The 18623-nt window shown below is 39.0% G+C and overlaps 1 protein-coding gene across 1 annotated transcript in view; it reads left to right on the top strand.

Annotated features, from left to right (window-relative positions):
• The window catches only part of SLC6A5 (solute carrier family 6 member 5), a 92096-nt gene that overhangs the window by 12284 nt on the left and 61189 nt on the right, over window positions 1-18623 (top strand). Inside the window, exons 4-5 of the mRNA XM_083164045.1 lie at window positions 1595-1726; window positions 14171-14344. Coding sequence (XP_083020171.1) covers window positions 1595-1726; window positions 14171-14344 — 306 coding nt within the window. The remainder of the gene's footprint in view (window positions 1-1594; window positions 1727-14170; window positions 14345-18623) is intronic.

Raw genomic sequence — 18623 nt, 5'->3', positions numbered from 1 at the left:
AGCGCGGTGAGCGCAGCGAGCACCACGAGGGGACGCGGATTACGCGGATTACTTTACATGTATTCTGCCTCCCCTCACGGGGCTCGCTGCGCTCGCCACACTTCCGGCTCGGTGACTATACAATTACAATTAAAAATCGGGTCTTTACAACGAAAAATCGCATCGCATGAATTGTATGCCACTATATTGCATGCGTTGCGATGAAAAAATATAAAAATATAAAAATATATAAATATATATTAATGATTTCCACATGTACATCCAAGCAGTGCCTGAGTGAGACACTACCCTGATACATAACAATACAGTGCCTGAGACACTACCCTGATACATAGCAATACAGTGCCTGAGTGAGACACTACCCTGATACATAGCAATACAGTGCCTGAGACACTACCCTGATACATAGCAATACAGTGCCTGAGTGAGACACTACCCTGATACATAGCAATACAGTGCCTGAGTGAGACACTACCCTGATACATAGTAATACAGTGCCTGAGTGAGACACTACCCTGATACATAGTAATACAGTGCCTGAGTGAGACACTACCCTGATACATAGCAATACAGTGCCTGAGACACTACCCTGATACATAGCAATACAGTGCCTGAGACACTACCCTGATACATAGCAATACAGTGCCTGAGACACTACCCTGATACATAGCAATACAGTGCCTGAGTGAGACACTACCCTGATACATAGTAATACAGTGCCTGAGTGAGACACTACCCTGATACATAGTAATACAGTGCCTGAGACACTACCCTGATACATAGCAATACAGTGCCTGAGACACTACCCTGATACATAGCAATACAGTGCCTGAGTGAGACACTACCCTGATACATAGTAATACAGTGCCTGAGTGAGACACTACCCTGATACATAGTAATACAGTGCCTGAGTGAGACACTACCCTGATACATAGCAATACAGTGCCTGAGACACTACCCTGATACATAGCAATACAGTGCCTGAGACACTACCCTGATACATAGCAATACAGTGCCTGAGTGAGACACTACCCTGATACATAGTAATACAGTGCCTGAGACACTACCCTGATACATAGCAATACAGTGCCTGAGACACTACCCTGATACATAGCAATACAGTGCCTGAGTGAGACACTACCCTGATACATAGTAATACAGTGCCTGAGTGAGACACTACCCTGATACATAGTAATACAGTGCCTGAGTGAGACACTACCCTGATACATAGCAATACAGTGCCTGAGACACTACCCTGATACATAGCAATACAGTGCCTGAGACACTACCCTGATACATAGCAATACAGTGCCTGAGTGAGACACTACCCTGATACATAGTAATACAGTGCCTGAGTGAGACACTACCCTGATACATAGTAATACAGTGCCTGAGACACTACCCTGATACATAGCAATACAGTGCCTGAGACACTACCCTGATACATAGTAATACAGTGCCTGAGACACTACCCTGATACATAGTAATACAGTGCCTGAGACACTACCCTGATACATAGTAATACAGTGGCTGAGTGAGACACTACCCTGATACATAGTAATACAGTGATATCATGTGTTCCATGTTCTCTCAGGTGCTTTCCTTATCCCCTACCTGACGATGTTGGCTCTGGCTGGGATCCCCATTTTCCTTCTGGAAGTGTCCCTGGGGCAGTTTGCTAGCCAGGGGCCCATCTCTGTGTGGAAGGCTATTCCTGCATTACAAGGTAACTATCTCACCATTATTGTATTGCCAGATGGTTATTTCCTATGTCCCGCCTGTTGGAGAGTTGGGTACACACCTGTATCCGTTATGGTGGACATATGTGTACTCTATTGGATGCATGTGATGGATTATATGTAAAATCTTTATGTCACTTATAACATGTAGTCTGTTCTAAACATGTCCTGCAATCTGTGTGATGTGTTCTGTACATACACTGTCCAAATGCTCTGCCTGATGTATTTGTATTGTAGCTATGTGATAACATTTCCTATCATCATAATAATAATAATAATAATAATAATAATAATAATAATAACAATGCTTTGTACTAGATTACACATGTGCTGCTGATTTATACTGTCTGTCCTGTGATCTAGGTTACACATATGATCTCAATATTGTTCTAGATTCTATACACTCTCAGACCTGTGGATTAAAGTGCTCACACTGACGTGTATATGAGTACACGTGCTCTGATGTGTGTTCTAGAGCATACATACTGTGTGAATTGCGTGCTGGATTACATATACTCTTTTGTAACATATGCTGCATCAGATACTGTAGACTCTCTGAGCTGTGTGCTAGAATACACAGATGTATAGTCTGTCTGCCTGGTATGCTAGATTACAGACTGTCTAACTGGCATGTTAGATTACAGACTGAATGACTGGCATGTTACATCACCCAGACTATCTAACTGGCATGTTACTGTACATCTCCCAGACTGTCTAACTGACATGTTAGATTATAGACTATCTAACTGGCATGTTACTGTACATCACCCACACTGTCTAACTGGAATGTTAGATTACAGACTATCTAACTGACATGTTACATCACCCAGACTATCTAACTGGCATGTTACTGTACATCACCCAGACTGTCTAACTGGCATGTTACATCACCAAGACTATCTAACTGGCATGTTACATCATCAAGACTATCTAACTGACATGTTACTTTACATCACCCAGACTGTCTAACTGGCATGTTAGAATACAGACTGTCTAACTGGCATGTTATATCACCCAGACTATCCAACTGGCATGTTACTGTACATCACACAGACTGTCTAACTGGAATGTTAGATTACAGACTTTCTAACTGACATGTTACATCACCCAGACTATCTAACTGGCATGTTAGATTAGATAATCTGTATGAATACCATGCTAGATTACAGATTTGTTGACTGGCATGTTAGATTACAGACTGTCTGATTGGCATGTTAGATTACAGACTGTCTGATTGGCATGTTAGATTACAGACTGTCTGATTGGCATGTTTGATTACAGACTGTCTGACTGGCATGTTTGATTACACAGACTGACTGGCATGTTAGATTACAGACTGTCTGACTGGCATGTTTGATTACACAGACTGACTGGCATGTTAGATTACAGACTGTCTGACTGGCATGTTAGATTACAGACTGTCTGACTGGCATGTTAGATTACAGACCATCTGACTGGCATGTTAGATTACAGACTGTCTGACTGGCATATTAGATTACAGACTGTCTGACTGGCATGTTAGATTACAGACTGTCTGACTGGCATGTTAGATTACAGACTATCTGACTGGCATGTTAGATTACAGACTGTCTGACTGGCATGTTAGATTACAGACCATCTGACTGGCATGTTAGATTACAGACTGTCTGACTGGCATATTAGATTACAGACTGTCTGACTGGCATGTTAGATTACAGACTGTCTGACTGGCATGTTAGATTACAGACTGTCTAACTGGCATGTTAGATTACAGACTCTCTGACTGGCATGTTAGATTACAGACTGTCTGACTGGCATGTTAGATTACACATGTATGAGATGTTTGCTAGATTACCTGATTACCTTTTATATATGTGCTAAAATATATGTCCTCTCTCTTACCTGTAGATTAGACATACTGGGGGAAATTGACTAAGAATACGAATACGAAAAATCGTTTTCTTATTCTTAATACGAATGGATACGACTGCACACGGCTGTTTTAGCCTTATGCAAATTCGTATTCCCAAGGAAAATGTACTAATCAGTCATATTTGACTGATTCCTATTTTCCGATGGCGTATCCATTCGTATTGTAGCCGATATGAATTTGTGGTTTAAAATACAAATGTATATTTTTAAATACAATTTGTATTTTAAAATACGAATTTGTATTGACTTCAGTGTAAATAAATAAATAAATAAATAAATAAAAAAAATGGCCGCAACCAAGCCCCAGGCTCACAGAGCCGGTCCTGGTTGTAAAAAATCAGGGAACAATTAAAATAGGGGTCCCCTTATTTTTTACAACCAGCACCAGGCCCAAGGGCCGAACCTGGTTTCCAAAATATGGGTGACAAAACGAGTAGGGGTCCCCCCTATTTTAAGAACCAGCACCAGGCCCAACCAGCCAGCAGGATAATGCCACAGCCGGGGGGAGACTTTTTATACAAGTCCACTCGGCCAAAGCATTCACCCTGACCAGTCAGCCTGGGCAGGGGTCCTGGGGGAGTGTGCCCTCCCCCCAACGAAGGGGTCCCCTCCTCCTCCCTAATGCCGCTATGGGACGCTTAGCGGCCTAGCTGCTTCTGATTGGCCGCAGGACATGATCAATGCAGGAGGACCCATGTAAGTATAATTTGCTTCCACAGGGACCCCTATGGATTACTTCAGGACTGGCCCACGATGGATGGACGGAGGGTGACCTATCTACGGGCACTAGATAGGTAAGTATCTGCAAGGGTCACTTCCAGAGTGGTAACACCTCATATATAATGGAGCTTGATCATATTCACTTCCAGCCCACAACGGGGCGTCATATCCGCCCTTCTAAGCATACCAGCACCTTTGGATGGCGGAATGTGACTACTTCCACCCGGCTAGATCCCGGGCGTGACGTCATTTCCGCTGAACTAATCTCCGGATTAAAGCCCGGTTTTAGCGGACGGAGCAGGCGAAAAAAGCCAGCTCTTAACCCGACTATCGGGTGAGACAATATCACATGCGCACACGCGCTTGTTTGCCCCCACATTAAACAGATCTCCTGATCCCATGCATTGTTTGCCTACTATGAATCTGGTTAGTACCGGGTCACGTGACTCACGGAGGTCACGTGATCCCACAATCGCACAACTTTATTCATTTTGTTTTAACATTAATGTGTTTTTCTAACATTTGCATTGTTAATAATCAATAAAACTAGAGTCCTTCTGTGCATTCGTACAATATTGATTAATTTTTTATAAATGTTTTTTATATATGTGTTTTATTATGAGACTTCCAATGAATCACACCTGGGATTTGTCCCATAATCAATCTTAGGGTACATAAAGGATAACCCTGGCAGCATTAAACATTCCAGCTCGTGATGAAGGCGTGTGACCACGCCGAAACGCGTTGAGCCACTGCATCCTGCCCTAGCATATCATTAGAGAGCATTCCATCTCACACCTTTTTCCATCCAAAAAACCTTGGAATTCCACAGGACATCACACCAGGACCAGTTTCTTTGTATCACCATCTTGGATCCCCAAAACCTGCAGCCATCAAATCTGGTATCCGCCATACCTTAAGGACTGCCTTCTTCACTATCTCACCACTTGTGTGACGCTTGGGAATCCTTCGCTGGGAAATCTCCGGGACTTTGAAAATCCTTTTCCAAATAAGGTCATCCACAATATATGGTAATTATATACCTTGGTGTTGATTTGGACCAAAAATATCCACGTTTGCCCCAACATTGAATGCTAGCTGGAAATTACCCTTTTAAAACACACAGTTTTATCATTATTTTCTTTGTGAGAATTCTCATACGCAATGTATTTAATATGAATTGTATTTTACTTCTTTTAGTATTGTAATAAATGTATTCAGAAAAAACCCCAGCGCTGTATCATATCCATATTTTTTCTTGTTCTTGTACCTTTGGAAGCTTTACACCCTCCCGTTACAGCAGTTATAGCTACACTGGTGGTTCCCCTTTTTCATTACTAAGTATCTGCAAGGGCTCTGTGTGTAATAAAGTTGTATTTTTTGGGGTGTTTTTTTTAACTATTTGTATTGCTGTAAGTTCCAGCCGACCCTTTAATGCCCAGAATGCTGAGACTTGTGGTTCACCAAGTCCCTGCATGCCGGGGAGGCTTGCTGGGACTCATAGTTCCACAGCAATATACAATAGGTTCTTTATATTTTTTACACCATTTTATTAGTCCGATGCCCACCGCTCCAGGGGCATCGGGGACAGCCTGGGTAGGGTAATTCTGGAGGGGGGGACCCCTTCAATGGGGGGGTCCCCACTCCTCAGGCTGACCGCTCAGAGGGTGAATGCTTTGGCCGGGGGACTTGTATAAAAGGTCTCCCCCAGGCTGTGGCATTACCCTGCTGGCTGGTTGGGCCTCGTGCTGGGGGGGGACCCCAGGCCTTTAAAAAAAATTATTTATTTGTTTTTTTTTACACTGAAGTCGATACAAATTCGTTTCGGCTACAATACGAATGGATACGCCATCGGAAAATATGAATCAGTCAAATATGACTAATTAGTAAATTTTCCTCCGGAATACGAATACGATTTTTCGTATTCTTAGTGAATTTCCCCCTACATGTGATCTCCATCATATTCTAAAAATTACATGTGATCTTCATATTCTGTACATTACATGTGATCTATATATTCTTCATGTTATGTGTGATCTACATATTCTGTACATCTCCATCAAATTGTATATATTACATGTGATCTATATCATATTCTGTACATTACATGTGATATCCATCATATTATAAATATTACATGTCATCAACTTCATATTCTATACCTTACTACATGTGATCTAGTTGTGTAAATTCTATAGACCACATGTGATCTCCTACATACAGCAGTCTGTGCATTACATGTGATCTTCATATTGTGTAAATTTCATGTGATCTTCCCCATTTTCTGCGATTGGCTGCACAAATTGGCCATTCACTACTAAATGCAGATCGCAATATTTGCTAATGTGCGCATTGTAAACTGGAGGAGGTGACCATGGGGTTGCTAAATACTTGGGATACGGTCGTTAGGTCATGCCATGCCATGGGCCTTGCCATGTGATGGGCAGCCCCCCTCCCCTGCAGTATGCTGCTGGGAGTTGTCATATTATAGAATTGCAGCTGACTCTGAATCAGGCCCATTATCCCTTACCTTCTGTAGATTATATGTGATATCCTTTATTTTCTTTAGATTACATATTGTATGATCTGCTTGTTGTGTGTAGATTATACATTATATCCCTTATACCCTATAGATTACATATGCTCTGCTTGTTGTTTGTGGATTATACATGCTATCCCTTATACCCTATAGATTACATATTCTCTACTTGTTGTCTGTGGATTATATATGCTATCATTTCTTATACCCTATAGATTACATATGCTCTGCTTGTTGTCTGTAGATTAGACATGCTATAATTTCTTATACCCTATAGATTACATATGCTCTACTTGTTGTTTGTGGATTGTACATGCTATCCCTTATACCCTATAGATTACATATTATCTGCTTGTTGTCTGTGGATTATACATGCTATCATTTCTTATACCCTATAGATTACATATGCTCTGCTTGTTGTCTGTAGATTATATATGCTATCCATTATACCCTATAGATTACATATTCTCTGCTTGTTGTCTGTGGATTATACATGCTATCATTCCTTATGCCCTATAGATTACATATGCTCTGCTTGTTGTCTGTAGATTAGACATGCTATCCCTTATACCCTATACATTACATATGCTCTGCTTGTTGTGTGTCTGTAGATTATACATGCTATCACCTATACCATATAGATTACATATGCTCTGCTGCTTGTCTGTAGATTAGACATGCTATCCCTTATACCCTATAGATTACATATGCTCTGCTTGTTGTCTGTAGATTATACATGCAATCTTTTGTACCCTATAGATTACATATGCTCATCTTGTTGTGTGTCGATTATACATGCTATCCCATATACCCTATAGATTACATATGCTCTGCTTGTTGTCTGTAGATTACACATGCGATCCTTTGTACCCTATAGATTACATATGATTAACTTGTTGTGTGTAGATTATACATGCTATCCTTTATACCCTATATATTACATATGATCTGCTTGTTGTCTGTAGATTATACATGCGATCCTTTATACCCTATATATTACATATGATCAACTTGTTGTCTGTAGATTATACATGCTATCCCTTACACCCTATAGATTACATATGCTCTGCTTGTTGTCTGTAGATTATACATGCTATCATTTCTTATACCCTATAGATTACATATGCTCTGCTTGTTGTCTGTAGATTAGACATGCTATCCATTATACCCTATAGATTACATATGCTGTGCTTGTTGTCTGTAGATTATACATTCTATCACCTATAACCTATAGATTACATATGCTCTGCTTGTTGTCTGTGGATTATACATACTATCCCTTATACCCTATAGATTACATATGCTCTGCTTGTTGTTTGTGGATTATACATGTTATCCCTTATACCCTATAGATTACATATGCTCTGCTTTGTGTTTGTGGATCATACATGCTATAATTCCTTATACCCTATAGATTTCATATGCTCTGCTTGTTGTGTGTCTGTAGATTATACATGCTATCCATTATACCCTATAGATTACATATTTTCTGCTTGTTGTCTGTGGATTATACATGCTATCCCTTATACCCTATAAATTACATATGCTCTGCTTGTTGTTTGTGGATTATACATGCTATCCCTTATACCCTATAGATTACATATGCTCTACTTGTTGTCTGTAGATTATGCATGCTATCCCTTATACTCTATAGATTACATATGCTCTGCTTGTTGTGTGTGGATTATACATGCTATCCCTTATACCCTATAGATTACATATGTTCTGCTTGTTGTGTGTCTGTAGATTATACATGCCATCCCTTATACCCTATATATTACATATGCTCTGCTTGTTGTCTGTAGATTAGACATGATATCCCTTATACCCTATAGATTACATATGCTCTTCTTGTGATGTGTGGATTATACATGCTATCCCTTATACCCTATAGAATATATATGCTCTGCTTGTTGTCTGTGGATTATACATGCTATCCCTTATACCCTATAGAATATATATGCTCTGCTTGTTGTCTGTGGATTATACATGCTATCATTCCTTATACCCTATAGATTACATATGCTCTGCTCGTTGTCTGTGGATTATACATGCTATCCCTTATACCCCATAGATTCCATATGCTCTGCTCGTTGTCTGTGGATTATACATGCTATCATTCCTTATACCCTATAAATTACATATGCTCTGCTTGTTGTCTGTAGATTATACATGCTATCCCTTATACCCTATAGATTACATATGCTCTTCTTGTTGTCTGTAGATTATACATGCAATCCTTTGTACCCTATAGATTACATATGATCAGCTTGTTGTGTTTGGATTATACATGCTATCCCTTATACCCTATAGATTACATATGATCTTCTTGCTGTCAGTGTATTATACATGCTATCCCTCATACCCTATAGATTACATATGATCTTCTTGTTGTCAATGGATTATACATGCTATCCCTTATACCCTATAGATTACTTATGATCTGCTTGTTGTCAATGGATTATACATGCTATTCCTTATACCATATAGATTACATATGCTTTGCTTGTTGTCTGTGGATTATACATGCTATCCCTTATACCCTATAGATTACATACTGTATGCTCTGCTTGTTGTCTGTAGATTATACATGCTATCATTTCTTATACCCTATAGATTACATATGTTCTGCTTGTTGCCTGCAGATTAGACATGCTATCCCTTATACCCTATAGATTACATATGCTCTGCTTGTTGTCTGTAGATTATACATGCAATCCTTTGTACCCTATATATTACATATGATCAGCTTGTTGTGTGTGGATAATACATTCTATCCCATATACCCTATACATGACATATGCTGTGCTTGTTGTCTGTGGATTATACATGCTATCCCTTATGCCCTATAGATTACATATGCTCTGCTTGTTGTCTGTAGATTAGACATGCTATCATTTCTTATACCCTATAGATTACATATGCTCTGCTTGTTGTCTGTAGATTAGACATGCTATCCTTTATACCCTATAGATTACATATGCTCTGCTTGTTGTGTGTCTGTAGATTATACATGCTATCACCTATACAGTACCCTATAGATTACATATGTTCTGCTTGTTGGCTGTGGATTATACATGCTATCCCTTATACCCTATAGATTACATATGATCTGCTTGTTGTCTGTGGATTATACATGCTATCACCATATCGATTACATATGCTCTGCTTGTTGTGTGTCTGTAGATTATACATGCTATCCATTATACCCTATAGATTATATATGCTCTGCTTGTTGTCTGTGGATTATACATGCCATCATTCCTTATACCCTATAGATTACATATGCTCTGCTTGTTGTTTGTGGATTATACATGCTATCACCTATACCCTATAGATTACATATGCTCTGCTTGTTGTCTGTGAATTATTCATGCTATCCCGAATACCCTATAGATTACATATGCTCTGCTTGTTGTATGTCTGTAGATTATACATGCCATCCCTTATACCCTATAGATTACATATGCTCTACTTGTTGTCTGTGAATTATACATGCTATCATTTCTTATACCCTATAGACTACATATGCTCTGCTTGTTGTCTGTAGATTAGACATGCTATCCCTTATACCCTATAGATTACATATGCTCTTCTTGTTGTGCGTGGATTATACATGCTATCCCTTATACCCTATAGATTACATATGATCTTCTTGCTGTCAGTGTATTATACATGCTATCCCTCATACCCTATAGATTACATATGATATTCTTGTTGTTAATGGATTATACATGCTATCCCTTATATACTATAGATTACATATGCTCTGCTTGTTGTCTGTAGATTAGACATGCTATCCCTTATACCATATAGATTACATATGCTTTGCTTGTTGTCTGTGGATTATACATGCCATCCCTTATACCCTATAGATTACATATGATCTGCTTGTTGTCAATGGATTATACATGCTATTCCTTATACCATATAGATTACATATGCTCTGCTTGTTGTCTGTAGATTATACATGCTATAATTTCTTATACCCTATAGATTACATATGCTCTGCTTGTTGTCTGTAGATTAGACATGCTATCCCTTATACCCTATAGATTACGTATGCTCTGCTTGTTGTCTGTAGATTATACATGCAATCCTTTGTACCCTATATATTACATATGATCAGCTTGTTGTGTGTGGATAATATATTCTATCCCGTATACCCTATACATGACATATGCTGTGCTTGTTGTCTGTGGATTATACATGCTATCCCTTATGCCCTATAGATTACATATGCTCTGCTTGTTGTCTGTAGATTAGACATGCTATCATTTCTTATACCCTATAGATTACATATGCTCTGCTTGGTGTCTGCAGATTAGACATGCTATCATTTCTTATACCCTATAGATTACATATGCTCTGCTTGTTGTCTGTGGATTATACATGCTATCACCTATACCCTATAGATTATATATGCTCTGCTTGTTGGTTGTGTATTATACATGCTATCCCTTATACCCTATAGATTACATATGCGCTGCTTGTTGTCTGTGGATTATACATGCTATCATTCCTTATACCCTATAGATTACATATGCTCTGCTTGTTGTGTGTCTGTAGATTATACATGCTATCCATTATACCCTATAGATTACATATGCTCTGCTTGTTGTCTGTGGATTATACATGCCATCATTCCTTATACCCTATAGATTACATATGCTCTGCTTGTTGCTTGTGGATTATACATGCTATCACCTATACCCTATAGATTACATATGCTCTGCTTGTTGTCTGTGAATTATTCATGCTATCCCTTATACCCTATAGATTACATATGATCTGCTTGTTGTATGTCTGTAGATTATACATGCCTTCCCTTATACCCTATAGATTACATATGCTCTACTTGTTGTCTGTGAATTATACATGCTATCATTTCTTATACCCTATAGATTACATATGCTCTGCTTGTCTGTAGATTAGACATGCTTTCCCTTATACCCTATAGTCTACATATGCTCTTCTTGTTGTCTGTGGATTATAGATGCTATCCCTTATACCCTATAAATTACATACGCTCTGCTTGTTGTCTGTGGATTATACATGCTATCATTCCTTATACCCTATAGATTACATATGCTCTGCTTGTTGTGCATAGATTATACATGCTATCCCTTATACCCTATAGATTACATATGCTCTGCTTGTTGTCTGTGGATTATACATGCTATCCCTTATACCCTATAGATTACACATGCTCTGCTTGTTGTCTGTGGATTATACATGCTATCCCTTATACCCTATAGATTACATATGCTCTGCTTGTTGTCTGTGGATTATACATGCTATCCCTTATACCCTATAGATTACATATGCTCTGCTTGTTGTCTGTGGATTATACATGCTATCATTCCTTATACCCTATAGATTACATATGCTCTGCTTGTTGTGCATAGATTATACATGCTATCCCTTATACCCTATAGATTACATATGCTCTGCTTGTTGTGCATAGAATATACATGCTTTCATTCCGTATAATACCTTATACACTATAGATTACATATGGTCTATATATCTTCTGTAATTTATTTATATTCTGGAGATTACGTGTGATTTCCTATATCCTCCTCTGTAGGTTACATTTGATCTCCATTTCATTCTGATTACAAGTGGCCCCAATCGTCTTCTGTATATAACATGATTTCTAACTTACTTTCTATATGATCTCCCTTGTAGTCTGTAGATTAGATACAGTGCCGTCTTTCCCATTGTGCTTAATGAGCAGTTGCCCAAGGATTCTAGGGGCCCACCCCAATGGGGAATATGGCACTGCCCTGGGGAGCTGCTGAGGCTGCAGTGCCAGGTGGCCATCAGCAGGGTCTCGGCAGTGGCGGCTGCAAGCTTGTAGTGCTATTTGCCAGGTGTCGGGAAGGAAGCGCTGCTGAATTTGAAAAGACTAGCCGGGTCGCTGATTGGCTGAGAGAATTCAGCCAATCAGCGTCCGGCCAGTCTTTTCAAATTCAGCAGTACTTCCTGCCCGCCGCCTGGAAAATAGCACTACAAGCTCTAAGCTGCTGCTGTCCGAATGCCCGCTGCCTGGATGCCGATGCTCGGACCCTGCACACATAATTTATCTTGCACACCATAGAGGTGGTTGGAATACGAGTAATCTTTTTCTACTGTATGAAACAGTAAGGTGCGCAGTGCGACATCGCTGTGATATCCAGACACTCATCTCTTAGTAATAGAATTCCGCCCTTCATGTTCTCTGTGATCTATGTAATAGATTCCGAGTGTACTACCTGATTTATGTCACACATTAACCACACTCTCTCTGATTTATGTGATACATTCCTAGTGGTCTCCCCAGCATTATATTAATCCCTATAGATAATGCAGAAACAGCAATTTCTGTGATATTCAAGAAAAAAAATGGATATTTGCTAAAGTCAAAAGCCAGAGATGATGCTGATATCCCCCAAATCTGACACATAAATCTCAGCCTACGTAGAACCTTTCATAGCTTGTCTACCAAGTAACACCATCTGATGACTTATACATTCTAGCTGGGGAAGAATCTCTATCCCTCTCCAATATCTGCAGCTAAACCCAATGCCCATAACAAAGATGGCTGACATGGGCACATGTTAAATACCCAGAACAAAATATTCAGTGTTGCCTCATTATACAGTGATGAGGAATTCTGATATTTAGGGATGAGGCACATTTCTACAAAACTAGGTCCCCTACTAGTCGCAGTATAGACTCACCTGGTTACAATTCATAGATAAATAATTATCAATAACTAAATAAAAGATAGGTATTCTGAATTACCAGTTCAGAAACGGAATGTGTTGTGGGCATTCAAAGAAATACATCAGTGTGCGCAGTGCAACTTCCAAATGTTTGTACAAAGCATAACAAAGTATTATAACTCTTTAATGTCACACCTGGAAGCACCTGTGCAGTCTCTGTTTTGTGTCAACCTTCTATATTTATATATACACTAATGTAGTAAAACATTAATACAGGTAAGACAAAAAAAGTTTTGATGTTTTTGTTTATTATATGCCAGTAATAAATATTGTGCTTTCCAACTTCTGTTAATGTGCCAGATGTATACCCAACCAGCCATGTTGGCTCCTAACTGTCATGCTACATCTTGGGTTTGACAGATTGCAGTTAGGGGCAGGTTGTTTGTTTATCACACTTTGAAGCTCGATACATCTGGCCCAATGAGAGACCAGAGTTTGTGGGTATTTGGGAATGCGTTGTGTTACTCATGTCTTTGTCTCCCCCCCCCCAGGCTGCGGTATCGCTATGCTGATTATATCTGTGCTAATAGCAGTATATTACAACATCATTATGTGTTACACCATCTTCTATCTGTTCGCATCACTGACGTACACCTTACCGTGGGCGTCTTGCGTCAATCCGTGGAACACGCCAGATTGTAAAGATAAAGATAGACTTATGCTGGGTAAGTGCTATGCTGGGTAAGTGCAACGCTGGACTATATTATTGTCGCGTTTTTTTGCTGGTAGCCATCTACAGTAATATAATATAAGGCATGTCTTCTAGTGTTATTGCCATTACTAAGTCATATATATATATATATATATATATATATATATTGAGCAGAAAAGTCCGCACTCCCAATTAGGACAATAGTCAACAGTGGGGTGCTTCATTTAAGGTACCATCGTGTACCATTTACAATTCTGGGGGCTGATAATAAAAGATAAGCCAAGAGAGCACACTCCAATAGTCAGCAAAGTAATTTTAATTATACATAAGTCAACATTTCGGACTTCGTAAAGTCCTTTGTCAAGACGACATCCAAACATAATGACAACTCAGCAGCACTGCTCCCTGCACTGCTGCTGAGTTGTCATGTTGTTTGGATGTCGTCTTGACAAAGGACTTTACGCAGTCCGAAACGTTGACTAAATGTCACACTTATGTATAATTAAAATTACTTTGCTGACTATTGGAGTGTGCTCTCTTGGCTTATCTTTTATTATCAGCCCCCGGAATAATATATATAGATGCTGTAATGTAGCCCGGTGCCGCCGGCTCAGGCAGACTGTCAGCGACAGTGGAATCCAGCGTGTGGAGTTCCGTCAGAATGGCGGCGTCAGACAGGTGGGCGCCCTTATATTTTAATTGTTGGTGCGTGTAATGTCTATTCATATGTTGTATTTGCATTGCTGTTTTAACACTGTTTTTAACTTTCAACCAACCAATAGTGTTTTCTTAGTGCCCAATGTATATGATTATTATACTTATATACAGAGATACATTTGTTAGTTTATAAAAATGATTTAATAAAAGTCCAAATAAAAGTTCTTTTTGACAATTCTTTTACACGTCTCCTTGTGGCTGGAGTGATTCACGATGTTTGACAGTTGTTTCTCAATCACAATTTGTAGCAGTTACCCAACGCGTTTCGTTTCATCAAGAAACTTCATCAGCGGAAAACAATTGATCCACGACTGTAGAATACAACAATGAGTGCCATCATAAAAATATTAATAATCATACAGAGTTATACGAAATAGAATAAGAAAAAAGTAAAAACAGAAGACTGACTTGACGGAAGTAGGGAAAAAAAGGGGAACCTTATAATTCTATCATTATGATGAAATCTCTGGGTGATTTCTTTATGCATATGTATAGAATTATTAATTATTCTTTCTTCGATATTTGTAACCAATTTTTATATTATACAGATTGGAAGGAACAAGGTTTATTATTCTTATAGATTAAATCCTTGTTATTCAAAACTTTAATTAGTTGAATTAGGGTACATACCTTTTAACTGATTTTGAAATAAGTAGACGACTATAATTCTTCTTATTTTGAAGTTTTCTAGACTTAAGGTTGACTTAGTCCTAAGAGAGGAATTATTATCCAAATAAGAGCCATATATATACTAGTAGATGTGAAAAGTTTTTTATATAAATCATTTTGAAAAGTTTTCATATAATTATTGTAAGGAACATAACCTCCTAGTCGATGGCACCCGACTTGTTCTGATCCCTTCCGGGGTGGAGTGTTTTAGCTTCCTTTTACAGCAATTAAATATTAATAGTTCTCCTGATATTACAGGCCTGGAAGAACATATATCTGGGATTTTAGTGATACTGCCCTTTTATTCGTTAATTAATAATAATAATGATGAACTAGATGTACTGTACATACCTTCATAAATAAGCATCGTAATAAGTAGACAGTTTTGGTAATGTGAGGAATAGTACCCTCTCGATGGAGGATCTATAGAAACCATAAATCAAAATAGCAAATAAGCTTTTGTGAAACAATACAAACATCATATACAGTACAGTATATATATATATATATATATACCAGCCATATATACCAGCCTCCCAGCCAAAAGTAACAACGTCCTGGTGCTCACCAAATACATTTGGCCTGGTGCCGGCCAAATATATATACTCACACTGCCGCGGCAGCGAAGGGAGCACTCAGTGGTGATGAACTAAATCCAACAGGAATCTTTTTGCAAAAAGATTCCTGTTGGATTTACTTCATTACCACTGAGTGCTCCCTTCACTGCCGCGGCAGTGTGAGTATATATATATATATATATATATATATATATATATATATCTCAAGTCCACATTAATTTACATAAAAACGAATTTGCTTATTTGTGGAATGGGTTTTTATCTCCAATTTCTAATGGGGCCAATATAAACTTACTTTTAGATTCTTTTCATCAAATGAACACATCATTATTCAATACATTTCTAATGAAATACAGATAATTCCAAAAATTCTAACTGGGATCACCATTGAGGAGCAAAAGGACATTAAAAGATACCACATTTTGAATGGATGCTTACCTCTATCAACTCCAGTGTACATGTGCTGTCCTTGGTGTGCAGCTCACAAGTCTGAGGGTGGAGTGTGCCTATTCTCTATTAATAGGGGAATGAGTATGACCTCACTTCCTGTTTGGGAATAAATCTATACTTTTATTTTAGTGACATAATATGTATCCAATATGTGTTTCTTACGAGGATACCTATCCTCCTGTGAGTATGTTATAAGATTATAATATAAATTGAGTGCTCCGATTCTTATAAATGTAATTGTGCTACCTTTTTAAATTAACAAACTTATATAAATATAAATGGGCGCTATTCTTAGTAATGAATAGCCCATGTTTTAGTTCATAAGACCTTTAAAAAGGTAAAAATTGGGCTTAATAGCCGGTTTGCGGCCCACCTCATTCATGGGTAGAACGCATGGCCATATTGCCCGAAGTCGGCAAATGTTGATTGGTGGTATGCATTCCACCTGGTACTAGGGTGGAACGCACCACCATCCACCTGGTACTAGGGTGGAACGCACCGCCATCCACCTGGTACTAGGGTGGAACGCACCGCCATTTTGTGATCACCTTCTACTTTTGATGGCAGTGAGCGCTCCATCTCTTGCTTATAAAGGAATGCATAACATCTTCTAACAGTCCTATGTGTTCCATTTGTTGCTTCAAAAGGAACGCACGGCCATTTTTAATACTATTAATATGAGTGCTTTTAGTTAAATTTTACTCTATATTTTTTACATAATTTAGGGGACCTGCATATTGCACCTTAAAGGTGGTCACAGCTTTACATTAATGACATTATCAGTATATTATCAGTATAACAAAATAAATTGTAGGTATGAAGATGTATCTGCAGATAGATATAAATTCTGTTATTAACATGCATATTTGGCGTATAAACATACTACAATATATTTTCAGAGTATATTGATAAAAATATATAGTTACAAATACAATCATAAGACTTGATTCCCACAAATTACATATACACATTTGTACATACATATACATATATATTCCACCTATACAGATATCCACATGAGGCCCAAGTGTTCCAGATATATAGGGACATATATATATATATATACCTGCACATACATGTCCACACATATCGCTACACCTACTAGACTATAGAAATGCCGTAATTTCAATGTTCTCATTAAGACCTTTTGGTACTAATGTATCCAAAGAGTAGATGAAAAAAGATTCTCTCATTGGGCGAGATTCAGCAAGCTGAAAATTCCATAAAAACCCAGTTTTCGGGGTTTTTACCGCATTTTCATATGCAGCAAAGCCCCATTGCTGGGGCTTCGCTGTGGGGGATTATGCCAGTTCCTATTTGGCGTAACCCCGTGGAAGCCTATGGGCTTCCCTTCGCGTCCCCCGTTGCCCCGCGCGCCCCCCGCCGATCTGCGAAACCCTCCCTCACCTGTGTCCGGGCAGCCTCCTGCTGTGCTGCCCGGACCAGTGACCTCCTCCTCCCTGCACAGCTTCCGGGTGCAGGGAGGAGGAAACGGAGCCCTTACAGCAGTGCGAGGGTTTCGGCAGGGAGGGGGGGAACCGGTGCACATCGCCGGGCATCGCTTTTGCGCTATCGATTATTAACTATGCGAATGCCGGCGATGTGCACCGGAGATTATTAGTGAATCCCGCCCATTGTGAAATATTTATCCCTATCTCCTCCTCTGGGATCTTCCTTAATATGTTCTAGAACCAAAAATTGAAGGGATTTTACATCAGAATTATGTTTGGCCTCAAAATGTCTGGGGAGGCTTTGGTTTTGTATTTTCTTTTTTATATTTCTAATGGTGCGTACACATGGAGCGATATATCGCTCAATGTCTCCTTTTCATCGGCGACCAGAGATGGTATGCTGGGCCCTGTGAAATTTTGGGGACGT

Source organism: Crinia signifera, chromosome 11 (genome assembly GCF_055691185.1).
Source record: "Crinia signifera chromosome 11, ASM5569118v1, whole genome shotgun sequence".
Classification (NCBI taxonomy): domain Eukaryota; kingdom Metazoa; phylum Chordata; class Amphibia; order Anura; family Myobatrachidae; genus Crinia; species Crinia signifera.
The sequence above is the reverse complement of the archived record's forward strand: the minus strand, read 5'-3'. Positions and strand labels throughout refer to the sequence as shown.